The 25997-nt window shown below is 40.1% G+C and overlaps 1 protein-coding gene across 1 annotated transcript; it reads left to right on the top strand.

Moving 5' to 3' along the window:
- Nucleotides 1-283: 283 nt before the first annotated feature.
- LOC139759438 (uncharacterized) lies at nt 284-24561 on the top strand. The gene is made up of 3 exons (XM_071681552.1): nt 284-400; nt 4755-5187; nt 23225-24561. Exons 1-3 carry the CDS (start codon nt 284-286, stop codon nt 23473-23475), a joined length of 801 nt encoding a protein of 266 aa, XP_071537653.1. The 3' UTR covers nt 23476-24561.
- The last annotated feature ends 1436 nt before the right edge of the window (nt 24562-25997 follow it).

Genomic DNA, 25997 nt, shown 5'->3' with positions numbered 1-25997 from the left:
ATACATACATACATACATATATTGTATATAACTTTTTCTTTTTTTTTTTAGGGTTTTTTCCAAGAATTTGTTGAAGGATGCAGAAGCAAGGAAGCAGCAGATAAAAATGTAGAAAAGGAATAAGAAAGGTTGTGATAGAAAAGAAGAGTGGGGAATCAGACGACTAAAAAAAGAAATCAGTGAAAGTGAGGAAAAGAAAGAGAACAGTAGTCAGGTGACTGAGGTAATAGAGGGATGGTTATGGAGGGTTGAGGGAGGAGAGTGGTGGCGATGAATGTTGAGGATGACATGGATGTTGATCGCAGATGAAGACGATGAGGATGACTTATGGGAAGCTTGTGAAGAAGTAGTACATGAGGAAGAAAGGAAAAGAGGCATGAAATCCAAGAGCACCATTAGAGTACAAAAATGATGTGGTGACACCACTGATGATGACTTGAAGGAGTTTTGACTAGTGCCTGCGTGTTGAGGAAGAAGAAGAATTTCTGGAGGAAGGCAAGTTTTATTTCCATGTTAGTGATACATATACCATATTCTCTCCTTAGTAGAGGAATCATTGAAAATGTACGCTAGAAAATTCTGTAGTTATTACATATCCAAGCATAGTTTTCATAATAGTATCCCCATTTGACATCTTATCTTCAGAGTCATTTTGTTTCTATGAGCTGTGAAGATGTCTCTGACCTCTATGGGATCTAGTGGTGGGTTTGATAGAAACTTTGTCTTACTGGTAATGTATTTTACCCTCATCCTTTATTAAGTACTGTTATGGAGTGTTAACACCTTCGTTGAGAGGCACTTGTTGTCTTAAAACCCAAGAGTATGCAGTATTGAATGTGGTGTCAACTTTTATGGCAGCTTTTTCATCCTTATGACTAAGTATCCTTTGTTGACTTGTTTGAATTTATAGGGTGATGGTGTCATTAATGCAGACAAAATATGCATCCGTTGGTTTGTCTTCAGAGGATGTGGTGGACATGGGGACAAGCCTTCAAGCTCTTATTCATAATTTTTCAGGCTTTCTAGTGTTTTGCAAAAGTTATGTGTTTCCTTCTTGCATCCCCTGACCTAGACTTCCATTTGTCTTTTTTTTTTTAATCTTTCTTGCGGAGGCTTTCAGTGTTATAGGCCATTTCTAGGGGGCAATACACAGAGGGTTGGGACTAATGGCACATGCTAGTGAGAGTATTCTAGAATTATCCTTAACATTTGTAGGTGTTCAAAATTTTTCAGTTAGTGATGCAGCTTGAAGTTGACCAGCCATAATGGACCCATGGTTAGTTGAATGGCCCAAAGGCCAAACAACCAATCCAAATGATAGAGGACTAGCATTATATTATCCCACTTGACAATGCGATTCCATCCTGTGGTTGTGCTATTTGGGGTCAAATTCAAACTTCTTGCTGGGTTTCTTTTCATTTGAAACTTGGACTGGATTAATTATTATATAATTAGCTCTTTTAGCTCAGTCCTAGGGTAGGGGAGTTATTCTAATGCTCTTTTAGCTCAATCCTAGGATGGGGGAGTATATTCTATGTCTGAGGCAGATGAGACTGTTTTTTTCAACAAGGTAGGTATTTTTTGTTTTTTTTCTAATTTAGCTTTGGCGCGGTCTCCTTGCATTTTGCGAGGTAGCGCAAGGAAACAGATGAAAGAATGGCCCAACTCACCCATACACAATGTATATACATACACGTCCTCACACCTAATATACTATAACTTACATCTCAATGTTACAATATTATATACAACACAGACACTTACACATATACCCATGCACCACATTCCACTGTCTGCCTTTATTCATTCCATCGCCACCTCGCCACACATGGAATACCATCCCCCTCCCCCCGCATGTAGTGCGAGGGTAGCATAGGAACAGACACAAGGCCCCATTCGTTAACTCTAGTCTCTAGCTGTCATGCATAATGCCCGAAACACGCTCCCTTTTCACATTCAGGCCCACACAACTTTCCATGGTTTACCCCAGTCGCTTCACATTGCCTGATTCAATCCACTGACAGCACGTCAACCCCGGTATTTTACCACATCGATCAATTCAACCTCTATTCCTTGCCCTCCTTTCCACCCTCCTGCATGTTCAGCTCGATCACACAAAATCTTTTTCACTCCATCTTTCCACCTCCATTGGTCTCCCACTTCTCCGCGTTCCTCCACCTCCGACACATATATTCCTCTTGGTTCAATTCTTTCCTCACTCATTCTCTCCTGTGCCAAAACCATTCAAAACACCATCTTTGCTCTCTCAACCACGCTCTTTTTATTTCAACATCTCTCTTACCCCTTACATACTTTTCGATCAAAACCCACTCACACTACACAATGTCTCAAAACATCTCATTTCTAGCACATCACCCTCTACGCACAAACTCTATCCATAGCCCAGCCTCACCATACAACTTTTTGGGAACCATTTTCCCCTTAAAACACCCCTTTTTGTTTTCAGAAATGTTCTTGATTCCCATTTTCTTAAGGCCCCCCGGATTTCCCCCCCTCCCCCCCCCAGATTACTTCCGCTTCCGGGGGTTTCCATCCCGCAGATCCTCCCAATATCTAAAACCCCCTTTTTCCCCTTTTTTTCCCCATTCAAACTTACCCCCAAATTTGTTTTGCCCCTTTAACCCTATGTACCTAATACCTTGCTCTTATTCACATTTTCTTAATTTTTTTTTTACACATTTTCCAAACTCGTCCCCTTCTGAGTTTCTCCATGAATCACCCCAGATGTTATTGCGACAACAACTGTCCTTCCAAGCCTTCACCCCAAAACGGGACTCTACTTCCCCCTTTTTTCCCAAAACCTTGCATTCACCTCCCAAAAACCCCCACCATAAACAAATTAAACAAAATGGAGAATCACCACCCTGCCGCAAACCGACATTCACTGAGAACCAATCACTTTCCTCTCTTCCTACATGTACACATGCCTTACATCCTCGATAAAAACTTTTCACTGCTTCTAACAACTTTCCTCCCGCACCATATATTCTTAATATCTTCCACAGAGCATCTCTATCAGCTCTATCATATGCCTTCTCTAGATCCATAAATGCTACATGCAAATTCATTTGCTTTTCTAAGTATTTCTCACATACATTCTTCAAAGCAAACACCTGATCCACACATCCTCTACCATTTCTGAAACCACACTGCTCTTCCCCAATCTGATGCTCTGTACATGCCTTCACCCTCTCAATCAATACCCTCCCATATAATTTACCAGGAATACTCAACAAACTTATACCTCTGTAATTTGAGCACTCACCTTGGTCCCCTTTGCCTCTGTACAATGGCTATGCAAGCATTCCGCCAATCCTCAGGCACCTCACCATGAATCATACATTCATTAAATAACCTTACCAACCAGTTAACAATACATACATTAAATAACCTTACCAACCAGTTAACAATACAGTCACCCCCTTTTTTGATAAATTCCACTGCAATGACATCCAAACCTGCTGCTTTGCCGGCTTTCATATTCCGCAAAGCTTTTATTACCTCTTCTCTGTTTACCAAATCATTTTCCCTAACCCTCTCACTTTGCACACCACCTTGACCAAAACACCCTATATCTGCCACTCTATCATCAAACACATTCAACAAACCTTCAAAATACTCACTCCATCTCCTTCACACATCACCACTACTTGTTATCACCTCCCTATTAGCCCCCTTCACTGAAGTTCCCATTTGCTCCCTTGTCTTACGCACTTTATTTACCTCCTTCTAAAACATCTTTTTATTCTCCCTAAAATTTAATGAACTCTTTCACCGCAACTCTCATTTGCCCTCTTTTTCACCTTTTTCACCTTTCTCTTTATCTTTATATATATTTATATTTATTTATTTTGCTTTGTCGCTGTCTCCTGCGTTTGCGAGGTTCGTTCACACTCAGTCTCTAGCTGTCATGTAATAATGCCTGAAACCACAGCTCCCTTTCCACATCCAGGCCCTACAGAACTTTCCATGGTTTACCCCAGACGCTTCACATGCCCTAATTCAGTCCATTGACAGCACGTCGACCCTGGTATAAATTTATAAAATATTTGAAATATATTAAATATATAAAATGTTTTTTTATTTTTTTTATTATACTTTGTCGCTGTCTCCCGTGTTAGCGAGGTAGCGCAAGGAAACAGACGAAAGAATGGCCCAACACACCCACATACACATGTATATACGTACACATCCACACATGCACATATACATACCTATACATTCCAACGTATACATATATATGCATCTTTTTTTCATAATATTCGTCATTTCTTGCATTAGCGAGGTAGCATCAAGAACAGAGGACTGGGCCTTTGAGGGAATATCCTCACATGGCCCCCTTCTCTGTTCCTTCTTTTGGAAAATTATAAAAAAAGAATGAGAGGGGAGGATTTCCAGCCCCCCGCTCCCTTCCCTTTTAGTTGCCTTCTACGACACGCAGGGAATACGTGGGAAGTATTCTTTCTCCCCTATCCCCAGGGATAGTATATATACATACACAGACATATACATATACATAATTCATACTTGCTGCCTTTATTCATTCCTACCGCCACCCCACCGCACATGAAATGACAACCCTCTCCCCTGCATGCGCGCAAGGTAGCGCTAGGAAAAGACAACAAAGGCCACATTCGTTCACACTCAGTCTCTAGCTGTCATGTATATTGCATACATACATACATACATACATACATACATATATGTATATAACTTTTTCTTTTTTTTTTTAGGTTTTCCAAGAATTTGTTGACAAGGATGCAGAAGCAAGGGAAGCAGCAGATAAAAATGTAGAAAAGAATAAGAAAGGTGTGATAGGAAAGAAGAGTGGGGAATCAGACGCTAAAAAAGAAATCAGTGAAAGTGAGGAAAAGAAAGAGAACAGTAGTCAGGTGACTGAGGTAATAGAGGATGGTATGGAGGGTGAGGAGGAAGGAGATGCTGGCGATGATGTTGAGGATGACATGGATGTTGATGCAGATGAAGACGATGAGGATGACTATGGTGAAGATTGTGAAGATGTAGTACATGAGGAAGAAAAGAGGCATGAAATCCAAGAGCACCATTTAGAGTACAAAAATGATGATGGTGACACCACTGATGATGACTTGAAGGAAGTTTTGACTAGTGCCTGTGTTGAGGAAGAAGAAGAATTTTCTGAAGAAGGCAAGTTTTATTTCCATGTTAGTGATACAGATACCATATTCTCTCCTTAGATAGAGGAATCCATTGAAAATGTACTCAGAATTCTGTAGTTATTACATATCCAAGCATAAGTTTTCATAATAGTATCCCCATTTGACATCTTTTCTCTCCAGAGTCATTTTGTTTCATGAGCTGTGAGAGATGTCTCTGACCTCTAAGGGTTAGAAACATTTGTCTTACTGGTAATGTATTTACCCCTCATCCTTTATTAAGTACCTGTTAAGGAGTTAACACCTTGTTGAGATGCACTTGTTGTCTTAAACACCAAGAGTATGCAGTATTGATTGTGGTTGTCAACTTCTTCCTGGCCAGCTTTTTCCATCCTTACATGAATAAGTATCCTTGTCTGACTTGTTTGAATTATAAGGGTTGATGGTGTTCATTAATGCAAGACAAAATATGCACCGTTGGTTTGTCTTCATGAGATGTGGTGGACACTGGGGACTTAGCCTTCAAGCTCTTATTCATAATTTTTCAGTCTTTCTAGTGTTTGCAAAAGTTATGTGTTTACCTTCTTGCATCCCCTGACCTAGACTTCATTTGTCTTTTTTTTTTTAATCTTTCTTGCGGAGGCTTTCAGTGTATAGGCCATTTCTAGGGGCAATACACAGAGGTTGGGACTAATGGACCACATGCATAGTGAGAGTATTCCTAGAATTATCCTTAACATTTGAAGGTGTTCAAAATTTTTCAGTTAGTGGATGCAGCTTGAAGTTGACAGCCATAATGACCATGTTAGTTGAATGGCCCAAAGGCCAAACAACCAACCAAATGATAGGGACTAGCATTATATTATCCCAGATTGACAATGCTGATTTCCATCCTGTGGTTGTGCTATTTGGGGTCAAATTCAAACTTCTGCTAGGGTTCTTTTCATATTGAACTTGACTGGATTAATATATATAAATAGCTCTTTTAGCTCAGTCCTAGGGTAGGGGAGTTATTCTAATGCTCTTTTAGCTCAATCCTAGGATGGGGGAGTTATTCTATGTCAGAGAGACTGTTTTTTTCACAAGGTAGGTATTTTTTTTTTTTTTTAATTTTGCTTTGTCGCTGTCTCCTGCATTTGCGAGGTAGCGCAAGGAAACAGATGAAAGAAATGGCCCAACTCACCCCCATACACAATGTATATACATACACGTCCACACACCTAAATATACATACCTATACATCTCAATGTACACATATATATACACACACAGACACATACACATATACCCATGCACACAATTCACACTGTCTGCCTTTATTCATTCCCATCGCCACCTCGCCACACATGGAATACCATCCCCCTCCCCCCTCATGTGTGCGAGGTAGCACTAGGAAAAGACAACAAAGGCCCCATTCGTTCACACTCAGTCTCTAGCTGTCATGCAATAATGCCCGAAACCACAGCTCCCTTTTCACATTCAGGCCCCACACAACTTTCCATGGTTTACCCCAGACGCTTCACATGCCCTGATTCAATCCACTGACAGCACGTCAACCCCGGTATACCACATCGATCCAATTCACTCTATTCCTTGCCCTCCTTTCACCCTCCTGCATGTTCAGGCCTCGATCACACAAAATCTTTTTCACTCCATCTTTCCACCTCCAATTTGGTCTCCCACTTCTCCTCGTTCCCTCCACCTCCGACACATATATCCTCTTGGTCAATCTTTCCTCACTCATTCTCTCCATGTGCCCAAACCATTTCAAAACACCCTCTTCTGCTCTCTCAACCACGCTCTTTTTATTTCCACACATCTCTCTTACCCTTACATTACTTACTCGATCAAACCACCTCACACTACACAATGTCCTCAAACATCTCATTTCTAGCACATCCACCCTCCTACGCACAACTCTATCCATAGCCCACGCCTCGCAACCATACAACGTTGTTGGAACCACTATTCCTTCAAACATAGCCAGTTTTGCTTTCCGAGATAATGTTCTCGACTTCCACACATTCTTCAAGGCTCCCAGGATTTTCGCCCCCTCCCCCACCCTATGATTCACTTCCGCTTCCATGGTTCCATCCGCTGCCAGATCACTCCCAGATATCTAAAACACTTTACTTCCTCCCGTTTTTATCCATTCAAACTTACCTCCCAATTGACTTGACGCTCAACCCTATTGTACCTAATAACCTTGCTCTTATTCACATTTACTCTTAACTTTCTTCTTTCACACACTTTACCAAACTCAGTCACCAGCTTCTGCAGTTTCTCACATGAATCAGCCGCCAGTGCTGTATCATCAGCGAACAACAACTGACTCACTTCCCAAGCTCTCTCATTCACAACAGACTTCATACTTGCCCCTCTTTCCAAAACTCTTGCATTCACCTCCCTAACAACCCCATCCATAAACAAATTAAACAACCATGGAGACATCACACACCCCTGCCGCAAACCTACATTCACTGAGAACCAATCACTTTCCTCTCTTCCTACATGTACACATGCCTTACATCCTCGATAAAAACTTTTCACTGCATCTAACAACTTGCCTCCCACACCATATATTCTTAATACCTTCCACAGAGCATCTCTATCAACTCTATCATATGCCTTCTCCAGATCCATAAATGCTACATACAAATCCATTTGCTTTTCTAAGTATTTCTCACATACATTCTTCAAAGCAAACACCTGTTCCATACATCCTCTTCCACTTCTGAAACCCCACTGCTCTTCCCCAATCTGATGCTCTGTACATGCCTTCACCCTCTCAATCAATACCCTCCCATATAATTTACCAGGAATACTCAACAAACTTATACCTCTGTAATTTGAGCACACACTCTTATCCCCTTTGCCTTTGTACAGTGGCACTATGCACGCATTCCGCCAATCCTCAGGCACCTCACCATGAGTCATACATACGTTAAATAACCTTACCAACCAGTCAACAATACAGTCACCCCCTTTTTTAATAAATTCCACTGCAATACCATCCAAACCTGCTGTCTTGCCAGCTTTCATCTTCCACAAAGCTTTTACTACCTCTTCTCTGTTTACCAAATCATTTTCCCTAACCCTCTCACTTTGCACATCACCTCGACTAAAACACCCTATATCTGCCACTCTATCATCAAACACATTCAACAAACCTTCAAAATACTCACTCCATCTCCTTCTCACATCACCACTACTTGTTATCACCTCCCCATTTGCACCCTTCACTGAAGTTCCCATTTGCTCCCTTGTCTTACGCACTTTATTTACCTCCTTCCAGAACTTCTTTTTCTTCTCCCTAAAATTTAATGATACTCTCTCACCCCAACTCTCATTTGCCCTCTTTTTCACCTCTTGCACCATTCTCTTGACCTCCTGTCTCTTTCTTTTATACATCTCCCACTCAATTGCATTTTTTCCCTGCAAAAATCGTCCAAATGCCTCTCTCTTCTCTTTCACTGATACTCTTACTTCTTCATCCCACCACTCACTACCCTTTCTGATCAACCCACCTCCCACTCTTCTCATGCCACAAGCATCTTTTGGACAATCCATCACTGATTCCCTAAATACATCCCATTCCTCCCCCACTCCCCTTACTTCCATTGTTCTCACCTTTTTCCATTCTGTACTCAGTCTCTCCTGGTACTTCCTCACACAAGTCTCCTTCCCAAGCTCACTTACTCTCACCACCCTCTTCACCCCAACATTCACTCTTCTTTTCTGAAAACCCATACAAATCTTCACCTTATCCTCCACAAGATAATGATCAGACATCCCTCCAGTTGCACCTCTCAGCACATTAACATCCAAAAGTCTCTCTTTCGTGCGCCTGTCAATTAACACGTAATCCAATAACGCTCTCTGGCCATCTCTCCTACTTACATACGTATACTTATGTATATCTCGCTTTTTAAACCAGGTATTCCCAATCACTAGTCCTTTTTCAGCACATAAATCTACAAGCTCTTCACCATTTCCATTTACAACACTGAACACTCCATGTATACCAATTAGTCCCTCAACTGCCACATTACTCACCTTTGCATTTAAATCACCCATCACTATAACCCGGTCTCGTGCATCAAGACCACTAACACACTCATTCAGCTGCTCCCAAAACACTTGCCTCTCATGATCTTTCTTCTCATGCCCAGGTGCATATGCACCAATAATCACCCATCTCTCTCCATCAACTTTCAGTTTTACCCATATTAATCGAGAATTTACTTTCTTACATTCTATCACATACTCCCACAACTCCTGTTTCAGGAGTACTGCTACTCCTTCCCTTGCTCTTGTCCTCTCACTAACCCCTGACTTTACTCCCAAGACATTCCCAAACCACTCTTCCCCTTTACCCTTGAGCTTCGTTTCACTCAGAGCCAAAACATCCAGGTTCCTTTCCTCAAACATACTACCTATCTCTCCTTTTTTCACATCTTGGTTACATCCACACACATTTAGACACCCCAGTCTGAGCCTTCGAGGAGGATGAGCACTCCCCGCGTGACTCCTTCTTCTGTTTCCCATTTTAGAAAGTTAAAAATACAAGGAGGGGAGGATTTCTGGCCCCCTGCTCCCGTCCCCTCTAGTCGCCTTCTACGACACGTGAGGTAGGTAGTATAGATGAAAATCTATCCCCCCAGGTCACATTGGGTGGGTTGGTTCACTTGTCCACAAATCTGGCAGTTCCATGCCTCTCACCCTTTGTAGTAGCAACAGACTGTACCTTTAGGAGGCCAAACCAAGAAAAGTAAATATTTTGTATAGTGAATAGTGCTCCATGACCTCACTGGTTCAGGCTAAGATGCTTGCATGTGTATGGATGTAACCAAGATTAAAAGAAAGGAGAGATAGTTGGTATGTTTGAGGAAGAGAACCTGGATGTTCTGGTAAGAGGAAAGAATGGTTTGGGAATGCCCTAGTGGTAAAGTCAGATATTAGTGTGAGGGTGAAAGTCAATGAAGGGGGAGCATTACTGGTGAAGCAGGAGTTTTGGAAATGTGTGAAAGAGTGTATGTAAGTGACCATCAGAGTGTTGTGGGTAGAAATGAAAATAGATTACAAGAGATGAGTGTTCATGCACCTGGCCATGACAAGAAAGATGAAGAGAAGTGAGTGTTTTGGGAGCAGGTGAGTAACTGTGTCAGTAGTTTTAATGCAAGAGACTGGGTATTAGTGATGGATGATTTAGATGCATAACTAAGTAATGCGGCAGTTGAGGGTGTGATATAGGGACATGGAGTATTCAGTAAGTGGATGAAAATGGTGAAATGCTTGTGGGGTTGTGTGCTGAAAAAGGAATGGTGATTGGGAATACCTGATGTAAAATAATGCACATACACATTCTGAGTACAGAATGGAAAAAGGTGAGAGCAAATGATGTAAGGGGAGTGGGGGAGGAATGGGATGTATTTAGGGAAGCAGTGATGGCTTGCACAAAAGATGCTTGTGGCATGAGAAGCGTGGGAGGTGGGCAGATTAGAAAGGGTAGTGAGTGGTGGGATGAAGAAGTAAGATTATTAGTGAAAGAGAAGAGAGAGGCATTTGGACGATTTTTGCAGGGAAATAATGCAAATGAGTGGGAGATGTATAAAAGAAAGAGGCAGGAGGTCAAGAGAAAGGTGCAAGATGTGAAAAAGAGGGCAAATGAGAGTTGGGGTGAAAGAGTATCATTAAATTTTAGGGAGAAGAAAAAGATGTTTTGGAAGGAGGTAAATAAAGTGCGTAAGACAAGGGAACAAATGGGAACATCAGTGAAGGGGGCTAATGGGGAGGTGATAACAAATAGTGGTGATGTGAGAAGGAGATGGAGTGAGTATTTTGAAGGTTTGTTGAATGTGTCTGATGATAGAGTGGCAGATGTAGGGTGTTTTGGTCAAGGTGGTGTGCAAAGTGAGAGGGTTAGGGAGAATGATTTGGTAAACAGAGAAGAGGAAGTAAAAGCTTTGTGGAAGATGAAAGCCGGCAAGGCAGCTGGTTTGGATGGTATTGCAGCGGAATTTATTAAAAAAGGGGGGGTGACTGTATTGTTGACTGGTTGGTAAGGTTATTTATTGTATGTATGACTGATGGTGAGGTGCCTGAGGACTGGCGGAATACTTGCATAGTGCCACTGCACAAAGGCAAAGGGGATAAAAGTGAGTGCTCAAATTACAGAGGTATAAGTTTGTTGAGTATTCCTGGGAAATTATATGGGATGGTATTGATTGAGAGGGTGAAGGTATGTACAGAGCACCAGATTGGGGAAGAGCAGTGTGGTTTCAGAAGTGATAGAGGATGTGTGGATCAGGTGTTTGCTTTGAAGAATGTATGTGAGAAATACTTAGAAAAGCAAATGGATTTGTATGTAGCATTTATGGATCTGGAGAAGGTGTATGATAAGAGTTGATAGAGATGCTTTGTGGAAGGTATTAAGAATATATGGTGTGGGATGCAAGTTGTTAGAAGCAGTGAAAAGTTTTTATCAAGGATGTCAGGCATGTGTACAAGTAGGAAGAGAGGAAAGTGATTGGTTCTCAGTGAATGTCGGTTTGCGGCAGGGGTGTGTGATGTGTCCATGGTTGTTTAATTTGTTTATGGATGTGGTTGTTGGGGAGGTAAATGCAAGAGTTTTGGAAAGAGAGGCAAGTATGCAGTCTGTTGTGGATCAGAGAGCTTGGGAAGTGAGTCAGTTGTTCGCTGATGATACAGCGCTGGTGGCTGATTCAGGTGAGAAACTGCAGAAACTGGTGACTGAGTTTGGTAAAGTGTGTGAAAGAAGAAAGCTGAGTGTAAATGTGAATAAGAGCAAGGCTATTAGGTATAGTAGGGTTGAGGGTCAAGTCAATTGGGAGGTAAGTTTGAATGGAGAAAAACTGGAGGAAGTGAAGTGTTTTAGCTATTTGGTAGTGGATCTGGCAGCGGATGGAACCATGGAAGTGGAAGTGAATCATAGGGTGGGGGAGGGGGCGAAAGTTCTGGGAGCGTTGAAGAATGTGTGGAAGTCGAGAACGTTATCTTGGAAAGCAAAAATGGGTATGTTTGAAGGAATAGTGGTTCCACCAATGTTATATGGTTGTGAGGCGTGGGCTATAGATAGAGTTGTGCGGAGGAGGGTGGATGTGCTGGAAATGAGATGTTTGAGGACAATATATGGTGTGAGGTGGTTTGATTGAGTAAGTAATTAAAGGGTAAGAGAGATGTGTGGTAATAAAAAGAGTGTGGTTGATAGAGCAGAAGAGGGTGTTTTGAAATGGTTTGGTCACATGAAGAGAATAAGTGAGGAAAGATTGACAAAGTGGATATATGTGTCAGAGGTGGAGGGAACAAGGAGAAGTGGGAGACTAAATTGGAGGTGGAAAGATGGAGTGAAAAAGATTTTGAGTGATCGGGGCCTGAACATGCAGGAGGGTGAAAGGCATGCAAAGAATATAGTGAATTGGAACGATGTGGTATACCGGGGTCGATTGACTATCAATGGATTGAACCAGGGTATGTGAAGCATCTGGGGTAAACCATGGAAAGTTCTGTGGGGCCTGGATGTGGAAAGGGAGCTGTGGTTTCGGTGCGATATACATGACAGCTAGAGACTGAGTGTGAACGAATGGGGCCTTTGTTGTCTTTTCCTAGCACTACCTCATGCACATGAGGGGGGAGGGGCTGTCATTTCATGTGTGGCGGGGTTGCGACGGGAATGAATAAGGGCAGACAGTATGAATTATGTACATGTGTATATATGTATATGTCTGTTTCTGTATGTATATGTATACGTTGAGATGTATAGGTATGTATATTTGCGTGTGTGGACGTGTATGTATATACATTTGTATGTGGATGGGTTGGGCCATTCTTTCGTCTGTTTCCTTGCGCTACCTCGCTGACATGGGAGACAGTGACAAAGTATAATGAATAAAAAGAATACATAAGTATATTTGGTTGGGTAGGAAAGATGGTACATTGGCATTATTACATCACATCTTAACTAATAGGCACTCAAAAGAGAGACTTTAGAATGAGGATGTGCCAAGAGGAACAGCTGGTGGGATATCTGATCATTACTTGGTTAAGTTGAGGGTAAAGATTTGTAGAGGTTTTTGGAGAGAAAAATTAGGAAAGAACATGAATGAAAAGAGGGTGATGAAAGAAAATGAACTTGAAAAAGGGACATGTTTATGGAAATAATAGGAGTGATTGAGTGCAGAATGGCAAAATGTGAAAGTAAATGAAGCTAGGGGAGTGGTTGAGTAATGGAAGGGATTTAGGAAAACACTGCTGGCATGTGCAAGGAAAGTGTGCAGCATGTGCAAATTGGGCAGGTGAGGAAGAGTAGTGAGTGACGGGATGATGAAGTGAATTTGCTAGTGAAAGAGAAAAAAAGAGGCATATGGATGATAATCCCTGGGGATAGCAGAGAAAGAATACTTCCCACGTATTCCCTGCGTGTCGTAGAAGGCAACTAAGATGAGAGGGAGCAGGGGGCTGGAAATAGTCCCCTCTCGTTTTTAATTTTCCGAAAGAAAGAATAGTGAAGGGGCCAAGTGAGGATATTCCCTCTAAGGTTCAGTCCTCTGTTCTTAACGCTACCTCGCTAATGCGGGAAATGGTGAATATATATAAATAGATGATAATAACTGGGAAAAAGTGTGAGCGATTAGGAGATTTACAAGAGAATGCAGCATGAGGTCAGCAGGAAGTACAGGGGCTAAAAAAGAAGGCAAATGAGAGTTGAGGTGAGTGAGTATCTGAAAATTTCAGGGAAAATAAGAAGTTTTGGAAGAGGTTAGTAGTGTGAGAAAAACAAAAGAAAACATGGGAATATTGGTGGAGGGGGACAAATGAGGAACTGGTAATAGGCAGTGATGAGGTGAAGACACAATGGAGTGAGTACTTTGAAGAATTGTTGAATGTGTTTTTTGATAGGGTGGGAGATGTAGGGTGTTTAGGTTGGGGAAGTATGTGTAAGTGAGTCATGGCAGATGGTTTAGTGAAAAGAAAGGAGGTGGTAAAAGCCTTGTGTATGATGAAATGTAGGAAGGCAGCTGGAATGGTTGGTACTGCATTTGATTTTCTAAAGAAATGTGATGACTGTTGTTGATTGGTTAGTACAGAAGTATAAGTTTGTTGAGTGTATTTGATAAGTTTTGTGGAAGTGATTGAGAGGGTAATGAAATGCATAGAGGATCAGTTAAGGGGGGCAGCAATGTGGTTTTTGGAATGTTAGAGGTTGTCTGGATCAAGTATAATCATTGAAGAATTTGTGTGAGAAATATTTAGAGAAACAGAAGGATTTGTACATGGCATTTATGGATACGGAGAATGTATATGATAGGGTTGTTAGAGATGCTTTATGGAAGCTGTTATGAATATATGTTCTATGGGAGAAAAGCTATAAATGTGGTGAGAAGTTTCTATCAATAAAGTAAGGCATATGTGCAATTATGTAGAGGAGGGTGAATGGTTCAAGGTGAAGCTGGGTTTGCAGCAGCAGTGTGTGATGTCTCCATGACTGTTTAATGTGCTTATGAATGGGATTGTAAGGGCGTTGAATGCAAAATTTTGGAGAGAGGGGCAGGTATTTGGTCCATAGGGAGTGAGGGGGGACCTAGGAAGTGAGTCAGTTGTCTGCTGATAACACAGCACTAATGGCAGATTAGAGTGAGAAACTGCTGAAGATAGTGTTTGAGTTTGGGAGTGTGTATGGAATGAGGAAGTTGAAAGTAAATGTGAATAAAAGCATGGTTACTAGGTTTAACATTGCAGAAAGATAGGTTAGTTGGGGGTTTTATTTTCATTGGAGAAAAATTTGAAGTGAAGTGTTTTAGATGCTTGGGAGTGAACATAGTGCCAAATGGAAACAGAAGCAGAGGTGAGTCATAGGATGGGTGAGGAGATGAAGATCCTGAGAGCATTTGAGAATTTGTGGAAAGAGAGGTCACTTTCTGGGAGGGCAAACATAGGCATTTATGAAGGTATATTAGTACCAGCATGCAGTATGAATACAAGGCATGGGCTCTAGATGAGAATATATGGAAGAAGCTGGATGTGTTGGAAATTAAGTGTTTGATGGCAATGTGAGGTGTGATGAGGATTGATTGAGTATGTAATGATAAGGTTAGAGAGGGGTATAGTAATATCGAGAGCTGAAGAGGATGTGCTGAAATGGTTAGACTTATGAAGAGAACAAGTGAGAAGTTGACGAAAAAGATACATATGTCAGAAATGGATGGGTCAAGGAAAAGAGGGATACCATATTGGAGATGGAAGGATGGAGTGAAATAGATTTTAAGTGATCGGGGCCTGAACATGCAGGAGGGTGAAAGGCATGCAAAGAATATAGTGAATTGGAACGATGTGGTATACCGGGGTCGATTGACTATCAATGGATTGAACCAGGGTATGTGAAGCATCTGGGGTAAACCATGGAAAGTTCTGTGGGGCCTGGATGTGGAAAGGGAGCTGTGGTTTCGGTGCGATATACATGACAGCTAGAGACTGAGTGTGAACGAATGGGGCCTTTGTTGTCTTTTCCTAGCACTACCTCATGCACATGAGGGGGGAGGGGCTGTCATTTCATGTGTGGCGGGTTGCGAGGGAATGAATAAGGGCAGACAGTATGAATTATGTACATGTGTATATATGTATATGTCTGTTTCTGTATGTATATGTATACGTTGAGATGTATAAGTATGTATATTTGCGTGTGTGGACGTGTATGTATATACATTTGTATGTGGATGGGTTGGGCCATTCTTTCGTCTGTTTCCTTGCGCTACCTCGCTGACATGGGAGACAGTGACAAAGTATAATGAATAAAAAGAATACATAAGTATATTTGGTTGGGTAGGAAAGATGGTACATTGGCATTATTACATCACATCTTAACTAATAGGCACTCAAAAGAGAGACTTTAGAATGAGGATGTGCCAAGAGGAACAGCTGGTGGGATATCTGATCATTACTTGGTTAAGTGAGGGTAAAGATTTGTAGAGGTTTTTGGAGAGAAAAATTAGGAAAGAACATGAATGAAAAGAGGGTGATGAAAGAAAATGAACTTGAAAAAGGGACATGTTTATGGAAATAATAGGAGTGATTGAGTGCAGAATGGCAAAATGTGAAAGTAAATGAAGCTAGGGGAGTGGTTGAGTAATGGAAGGGATTTAGGAAAACACTGCTGGCATGTGCAAGGAAAGTGTGCAGCATGTGCAAATTGGGCAGGTGAGGAAGAGTAGTGAGTGACGGGATGATGAAGTGAATTTGCTAGTGAAAGAGAAAAAAAGAGGCATATGGATGATAATCCCTGGGGATAGCAGAGAAAGAATACTTCTCACGTATTCCCTGCGTGTCGTAGAAGGCAACTAAGATGAGAGGGAGCAGGGGGCTGGAAATAGTCCCCTCTCGTTTTTAATTTTCCAAAAGAAAGAATAGTGAAGGGGCCAAGTGAGGATATTCCCTCTAAGGTTCAGTCCTCTGTTCTTAACGCTACCTCGCTAATGCGGGAAATGGTGAATATATATAAATAGATGATAATAACTGGGAAAAAGTGTGAGCGATTAGGAGATTTACAAGAGAATGCAGCATGAGGTCAGCAGGAAGTACAGGGGCTAAAAAAGAAGGCAAATGAGAGTTGAGGTGAGTGAGTATCTGAAAATTTCAGGGAAAATAAGAAGTTTTGGAAGAGGTTAGTAGTGTGAGAAAAACAAAAGAAAACATGGGAATATTGGTGGAGGGGGACAAATGAGGAACTGGTAATAGGCAGTGATGAGGTGAAGACACAATGGAGTGAGTACTTTGAAGAATTGTTGAATGTGTTTTTTGATAGGGTGGGAGATGTAGGGTGTTTAGGTTGGGGAAGTATGTGTAAGTGAGTCATGGCAGATGGTTTAGTGAAAAGAAAGGAGGTGGTAAAAGCCTTGTGTATGATGAAATGTAGGAAGGCAGCTGGAATGGTTGGTACTGCATTTGATTTTCTAAAGAAATGTGATGACTGTTGTTGATTGGTTAGTACAGAAGTATAAGTTTGTTGAGTGTATTTGATAAGTTTTGTGGAAGTGATTGAGAGGGTAATGAAATGCATAGAGGATCAGTTAAGGGGGGTAGCAATGTGGTTTTTGGAATGTTAGAGGTTGTCTGGATCAAGTATAATCATTGAAGAATTTGTGTGAGAAATATTTAGAGAAACAGAAGGATTTGTACATGGCATTTATGGATACGGAGAATGTATATGATAGGGTTGTTAGAGATGCTTTATGGAAGCTGTTATGAATATATGTTCTATGGGAGAAAAGCTATAAATGTGGTGAGAAGTTTCTATCAATAAAGTAAGGCATATGTGCAATTATGTAGAGGAGGGTGAATGGTTCAAGGTGAAGGTGGGTTTGCAGCAGCAGTGTGTGATGTCTCCATGACTGTTTAATGTGCTTATGAATGGGATTGTAAGGGCGTTGAATGCAAAATTTTGGAGAGAGGGGCAGGTATTTGGTCCATAGGGAGTGAGGGGGGACCTAGGAAGTGAGTCAGTTGTCTGCTGATAACACAGCACTAATGGCAGATTAGAGTGAGAAACTGCTGAAGATAGTGTTTGAGTTTGGGAGTGTGTATGGAATGAGGAAGTTGAAAGTAAATGTGAATAAAAGCATGGTTACTAGGTTTAACATTGCAGAAAGATAGGTTAGTTGGGGGTTTTATTTTCATTGGAGAAAAATTTGAAGTGAAGTGTTTTAGATGCTTGGGAGTGAACATAGTGCCAAATGGAAACAGAAGCAGAGGTGAGTCATAGGATGGGTGAGGAGATGAAGATCCTGAGAGCATTTGAGAATTTGTGGAAAGAGAGGTCACTTTCTGGGAGGGCAAACATAGGCATTTATGAAGGTATATTAGTACCAGCCATGCAGTATGAATACAAGGCATGGGCTCTAGATGAGAATATATGGAAGAAGCTGGATGTGTTGGAAATTAAGTGTTTGATGGCAATGTGAGGTGTGATGAGGATTGATTGAGTATGTAATGATAAGGTTAGAGAGGGGTATAGTAATATCGAGAGCTGAAGAGGATGTGCTGAAATGGTTAGACTTATGAAGAGAACAAGTGAGAAGTTGACGAAAAAGATACATATGTCAGAAATGGATGGGTCAAGGAAAAGAGGGATACCATATTGGAGATGGAAGGATGGAGTGAAATAGATTTTAAGCATTCAGGGCCTGAGCATGCAGGAGCATGAAAGGTATGCATGGGATTGAATAGATTGGATTGATATGGTATACAGGAGCAATGAGTGATAAGTAGACTGAACAAGGGTAAGATGAAACTGCTGGGGGTCTGTGCTTTTGGTTCATTAGATATGAAAGCCAGAGGATGGATGTAAGCGAGGGAGGCCATTTGCTCATCTTTTCCTGGTGCTGCCTTGCTAACAGGAAGCAACAAAGACATATGAAAGAAAAGAAAGAAGACACATTCATGCATACTTTGATTACAAATGTTAAATGATTAGGCAGGTCAGTAACAAAGAAAGGATCCCCTTGCATTAAAAAATTTGGATGGATATATCAAAATGAGCTTATTGGTTACAAACACAAACTGAAGTTTTTGAAATTTATGATTTACATACCATTGATTTTTGTAGCTCAGATGTAAACCAGAGAAATGAGTGAACCCAGAGAAAGGGCCTTGGTTCAGGGAGTTTATGTTGTATCCTACATCATGGCTGGAAGACTGACTGACTTAACTGGTGTACTGTTTTCCTCCTAATCAGAAAATGTGAATCACTGTGACTTGTTGTTTGGAGATGTCTTCAGTTGAGTGCTGAGGTCATGAAGACAGTGTACTTAAGGAGCCAGTGAACTTTACTTGACCTTAAGTTAGAATACCTTAGATATTGAAGATTACTAAATGCAGCAACATTGAAAGAATTCACGACAAAGGTGATGACTTGAAGGTTATGAAGGTGGTTTACTTAAGGGGACCATAACATCTTAAGTTATGACATATTTGATGTTGAGGATTACCAAGAGTGGCAATTTCGTTTACACACCTTTTTCGTCTTGCTTTGACAATTTGTGTAACCATTTTCTTTACAATATTCATTGTAATATTTTTAGCAGACTTAATATGCCTTCTTTTTTAAACGTATTGATTTACAATATTCAATATAATAATTTTGTATTCTTCTTTTGTTAATTATTATACAAATTGCATTAATTTATTGACTGCTGATATCACATATATAGGATGCTGTGCCTTCAGAAGTTAATAACCAGTATCTCATATATGGGATCTTATTTTTAAAATGATTTGTGTGAGAAACTGTAAAACTTGGTGACTGAGTTTGGAAAAGTGTGTGAAAGGAGAAAGTTGGGAGTAAATGTGAATAGGAGCAAGGTTATTAGGTTCAGTAGGGTTGAGGGACAAGTTAGTTGGGATGTAAGTTTGAATGGAGAAAAATTGGAGGAAGTGAAGTGTTTTAGATATCTGGGAGTGGACTTAGCAGCGGATGGAACCATGGAAGCAGAGGTGAGTCACAGGGTTGGGGAGGGGGCAAAGGTTCAGGGAGCAATGAAAAATGTGTGGAAGGAGAGAATGTTACCTCAGAGAGCAAAGATGGGTGTGTTTGAAGGAATAGTAGTTCCAACATTGTTATTTGATTGTGAAGTATGGGCCATAGATAGGGTTATACGGAAGATAGATAGGGTTATACGGAAGAGGGTGGATGTGTTGGAAATAAAATGTTTGAGGACAATATGTGGTGTGAGGTGGTTTGTTGAGTAAGTAATGAAAGAGTAAGAGAGATGTGTGGATATAAAAAGAATGTGGTTGAGAGAACAGAAAAGGTTGTGTTGAAATAGTTTGGACATAAAAATAGAATGAGTAAGGAAAGATTGACAAAGAGGATATATGTGTCAGAGGTGAAGGGAACAAGAAGTGGGAGACCAAATTGGAAGTGGAAGGATGGAGTGAAAAAGATCTTGGGCGATCAGGGCCTGAACATACAGGAGGGTGAAAGGCATGCAAGGAATAAAGTGAATTGGAATGATGTGGTATACTAGGGTCAATGTGCTGTCAGTGGACTGAACTAGGGCACGTGAAGCATCTTGGGTAAACCATGGAAAGGCCTGTGGAGCCTGGATGTGGATAAGGAGCTGTGGTTTTGATGCATTACACATGACAGCTAGAGACTGAGTGTGAATGAATGTGGCCTTTTTTGTCTGTTTTCTTGGTGTTGCCTCACTAAAGCTGGGGGCAGCAATGCTATTTCCTGTGGGGCGGGATAGCGACAAGATGGATGAAGGCAAGCAAATATTTACCTGTGTATATATGTATATGTCTGTGTATGTGTTCGTATATGTTGATATGTATATTAATGTACATGTGCGTGTATGGGGGTTTGTATATATATGTGCATATGAGTGGATGGGCCATTCTTCGTCTGTTTCCTGGCGCTACCTCGCTGACTTGGGAAACTGATTATTTATGATCAATATAAATGAATATGTGTTTATGAGTGGATGGGTCATTCTTTGTCTGTTTCCTGGCGCTACCTTGCTGACGGCGATCCAGCATAATAAAATAAAATAAAAATTTTTAAGTGTAATACCAGTCATATTTAAATGAATGAGTAATACACACTTATTTTAAAATTTAATTGCTCTCTCGCTTAAAAACCTTGCCTGATGAAAAAGAATCTAAAAACATTCAAATTCAGCTTAAGAATTTAAAATTTTGTTGACCAGCATAATTGATTATTGATTGAATAACTGTTCATAGAACTTTGTGGTTACTTGTTTGACATTTGTTTTTCAACCTTAAGTCATCTTTCATTGAGGCAGTGAATATGGAAGATATTTGTTAAGATTTTCATATAGAAATTACATATGCATAGTGAACATGAATATTACTTGAATTCATGTTTTGAATCCGATAATCATTTCAGTTAAGCACAGTTAATCTATACTTATTCAGTTTGATCTAGATTCAACTTTGCACCTTATTCCTGAATGTTCCTAAGCTCTAATTAGGTGTTTTATTATTTTGTTGGAAATTATACTAACATTTTAGCCACATGATTAGGTCTTATGATATTTGATGGAAAAACTTTTTTAGCATTCATTAGCTAATTTCTGTTACTATTTCTCACAATTGTGTTTCTCCTTGAAAAAATAAAAGTAAAAGTAAAGCAAGTTTGTTAGTTGCCAGGTACTACTTCCTGATTGAAAGTTCCTGGAAACAGTGACGTGATTTCCTGAGCCAGTTGTACACACAAGGTAAATGCTGTAATATTGATAATTTGCAGTTGGAGAAATAGCAGTAGTTGGTAGGCAACTGCAACCATGGAGGTGTACTACCGGTACTACCCTCCTGGGTATTGGAAGGGTTAGTGACAGCTGTGTAGTGAGCGAACACTTCAGTGGTTGTTGAGTTTCACTCATCTGACCCAGGTAGCTATCATTTCTTTTTACTTCACCTGCATATGGACTGCTGGCATTCTATCTACAGACATACGGTATCTCCTTGTCCTACATAACTCTTTATGACACTTAACTCACACAGGATAATCTTTGTATCACTAGATTTTCCTTAGATAAGCACTGTGCACTAGCCCTGCCTTATGGCAAAATAGAAGGAGCAGTAGAAAGAAGTAGTAGGTAGGAACATTAGACAGGAGCATTGGGTAGAGGTAGTAGGCAGGAACATTGGATAGGAGCATTAGGTAGTAGTAGTAGTTGGTTGGAACATTAAGTAGACAGATAGAAGTTGGTAGGAACATTAGGTAGGAGCCTCCAAAAACACTGGTCTAGAGTTGCAGTGCCTTGTTAAGGATGAGGCATTGAAAGCCAAGAAGCATCACAGTATTTCACAAGTTATGGAGACTCTTTTGCCGTGGCCATCCCCTTGAGGGAGTTAACCAACGGGAATGGGCATCAGAGATATTGATGACTAGATACACAGATAGATAAATACATAATTGTCTATAGAAATTGCATGTACATATAAGTGTAAGGAAAGTATAATATTGATGAAGTGAAGTAAGCGCATACATATTGCCTTGACACATATGAGTCAGATCTACCATACTGTCATATATTAAGTGTTTAAAGAAACTTTAAAGAAACGACTCATGGTAAGGAAAAATGTGACGAATATATGAAAATGAGGAATACATGATATATAGGGCCTGCTGCAGTCAGTGTGCTCATATACCAAAACTATTGTGGAAAGGCATTTAATCAGTTTAGGATGTGAATTGGAAGTTCATTTGGAATAATCTGAGGAAGGCAGATCTAGGTGAACCTCTTAGGGTGGTGATTTATCAAGTGATCCCATATGTGTTGGTGATGCTTCTTCATATAGCATCAATAGCAATTGCTGTCTATTAGGTCAGCTATGGTCTCATTAATGTGAGGTGTTATGCAGACTCCAGCTGACCTGACTTGGAACTGGATCAGATGGAAGATTTGACATACACTGGAATGATTGCTGAGTGTGACAGCAAATAAGTATTTTTCTGCAAAAAATTAATGTTGAATTATTGTGGTTATACAAATAAATTTTGATAAAATTCTAATATGAATGTGAATTTTTTTTTGTAAAAACAGAGGCAGATGCACAAATAAGTGAGTGTAATGCATATATGATTGGATCTGCTCTCTTGTTCACCTACAAATATTGTTCTCCTTTCGTGAACTAATTTCTGTGGGTACGTAGGTTCCCATCCTCGCCTCCCTTGACTACAGGCCTGGCTTAATTGAATCGAAGAAAAAGTCAACCTCTTCCTTAAAACTCTAGGAATCTGCCTACCTCTCAAAAGTTTACGATAACTCAGTTTCAGTTCCAATCGAAATAGGAAAACCCTTTCAGCATGTAAATGCATGAAATGTCATATGCAGTGTAGATGGATACATGTAAGCCCATTAGTGATGTACAAAACAGCCAAGCAGCTCACATTCATGTAAATGCACTGTTGCTTGTTTTACTGTGGTAGATTTTTCCCTGAACAGTGGTTTAATGTTACAGCTGTGTACAAGTACCATGGAAAAGCTGTTATTGTACTGTTTTTTCTTTAATTTTTTTTCTTCCAGATGTTCCAGTTGTTGACAGTGAGGAACAGGGATATCAGAATACTGAAGGAGATGACAATAGTGAGGTAGTGTGCTTGGATGATGATGATGATGATGATGAAGTTGAACAGCCTACTTGGGTATCCAGTTCACCACTAACCAGTGCATCTCCTCTTTTATTAACTTTGAACTCTAATAGTAAAAAGCATAGATTGAGTGAAGACTCATCTAGTGTGCAAAAAAAGTTGTGTATAGAGACTCCGAATCCTTGATTGTTGATTTTGTAGTGCAGAGGTGAATGTTTGTGATGTGTGACAGTTTTAGGGTGGATTTTGACACTGATATTTTTCTCTATAATCCAAAATTATTAGAGTAGATGATGAATGGAAGTAAATTTGTATGATAAAGATAAGACAGCATTTTTGCATACATTACTATTTATGACTTTGAATTATACTTTTAATTTTTGATTTTGTGGTTTGTTGGGCACCAGCTCATTGTTTTTACTGTAATTGAGAACTCTGTAATGTTGTGTTCATTGATTCTCAGGTTTATATTGTGATGGGCTGCCATTCAGACTTTTATGGAATGCAGTATAAGGTAATTACACTGAGTAGCTCAAAAGTTTTTATATATATTTGTAACTTATGTAAAGCTCCATTGAAGTTGCGTATCGATTTAAGATCTTTAAATTATTTGTGGATTTTACATATCCTTAGGATAGTAAAAAACTAAATTTATCATTTGTTAAAGATGAAAATCACAGGGTATATTGCCACATTATTTGCAGCTCTACTATTGTACAAATTTCCCACATTGCAACATCTCCCCATCACTGGTTCATGTATAGAAGTATTTCATAATCCCTTAGCTGTGAATGTCATCCATTGAGATGTAAAACTAACTTTAGTGGTACCTAATGCTGTTGATTGGTACTTTTATAGTTTAAAACTTCAACATCTAAGTCATGGACTTTTTATACATATTGTATTATTATGAAAATGCAAAGCAAATTGTGGAAATCATGTGTAATTTTGACTGAATTTTGGCAGTGACTGTGAAACCTTTCACTGGTCAGCTACTCAGATATTGATTGACTGTGGATATGGTTATATAACCTGCCCTATGTCTTTGCCTCAGCAGTAGACAGTTAGTTGATCATATTAATGAAGATATTATTAACTATACAACAAGGTAGGTATTTGAAGACAGTTTAATGTATTCAAAATTTTTTTGTAACAGGGATTGTCTAGTATTAGATCAGAATCGCCAGATTTGCAGTCATTACCTGAAGGTTTATCTCTCATTGTGTGAGGAATGGTTAAGTGTGGTTTGAATCGATAAGAGTTAAATAAGAATTGATTGACTTTTGGTGAGCTTTACACCTTTTCCCTAGAATGCATGGTCTCACTTATGCACATACTGTTCAGTAACACCAGTATACATCAATACAGTCCCACCTCAACATGCTCGGCACTTAATTCTATGCAAGAACACTAGACCCCTCCCACCCAAACCACTATGTAACTAACCACCAACACCCAAATAGAAATAAAGTACTTACCCCTAGCCTCACACTTTAGTAACTCTCTACTCCCAGTTCCCTCCCCCTCAGCAAATATAATACAGGCAAAACACACCTCACTGAAATAACCTGATGAGCATGAAGCAACCATCCTCCCAACTCATGCTTAAACTACAACTCACCGGACATATACTCATTAGAAACCACACTCCCATGACAAACACAGGTCACACTCTCCTTTTTACACTCGACTTATCACTACAATACTACAAATGCTTTTTAAACATATATCAAGACCTTTCATATCCATAATGCAACTACCTTAAAGAAGATATAGAGCACTTACAACTCTATTGCCCTGCACTCTCTGCAGAGCACACACAACACCAGAATTAGGATGAAAGAGATAATTTACAGGGAAACACTGAAGGCTTTGAATTTGTCCCACCTCAGAAGAGAGAAGAGTGAGGGGTGACCTGATCACAACCTGTGAGATTTTGAAACAGATTGATGATGTTGATAGTGAACAGTTCTTTGAGAGATGTAGGGATAGAGTAACCAGAGAACATAACATGAAATTAAGCAAGAAATGTGTTCATAAAGATGTGACATAGTACTTGTATAGTATAAGAGTGATCGTTGAATGGAGTAGAATGACTGAGGACAATGTTAATGAAGACAGCATGCATTAATTTAAGAAGAGTGATAGTGGAGAATGTTTAAGAGATGGGGCACTTTGAATGTAAAGCTCCCTTCCCATACAGTACAAATATATAACTACAGATAAGTAATTATAACTCTTTATGACCTGTGGTCTTAAATGATGGATGTGGCCAGCCTTCTGAATGCTACAGGAGCCTCATAAGGACTGAAGGGACTCATAGGGCAGGAAATAAAGAAAGTAACACTAGTTTCAAGAAATGTGGGGTGTTTTGTTTGCGTGTTAAGTATTTATGAATTTAGTAGATGAGTGAGGAGACTGTGGGCTGGGTGAGCATTCGACAGAAGAGTGGAGCATGTTTCTCTTGCCAGTGTCCCATGATCAGGGTCCAAGAGTCATCTTAGATCCCCTTCCATTGTGTCCTCACCCCTTACCCAGACTTTGTTTATGACAAAATATGTTACTCAATTTTCCTTATTTTTCCCACTTTGAATGCTGTTTGACTTTACCTCATTTCTTCCATGCTGCCAAAGCCTACAACAATAAGAGACCAAACACTTGAGCTCAAGATACCTTTTTCTTAGATAAATATCGTAGTGACTGAGGAA

Source organism: Panulirus ornatus, chromosome 3 (genome assembly GCF_036320965.1).
Source record: "Panulirus ornatus isolate Po-2019 chromosome 3, ASM3632096v1, whole genome shotgun sequence".
NCBI classification, from domain to species: domain Eukaryota; kingdom Metazoa; phylum Arthropoda; class Malacostraca; order Decapoda; family Palinuridae; genus Panulirus; species Panulirus ornatus.
This window is presented reverse-complemented; position numbering and strand designations above follow the sequence as displayed.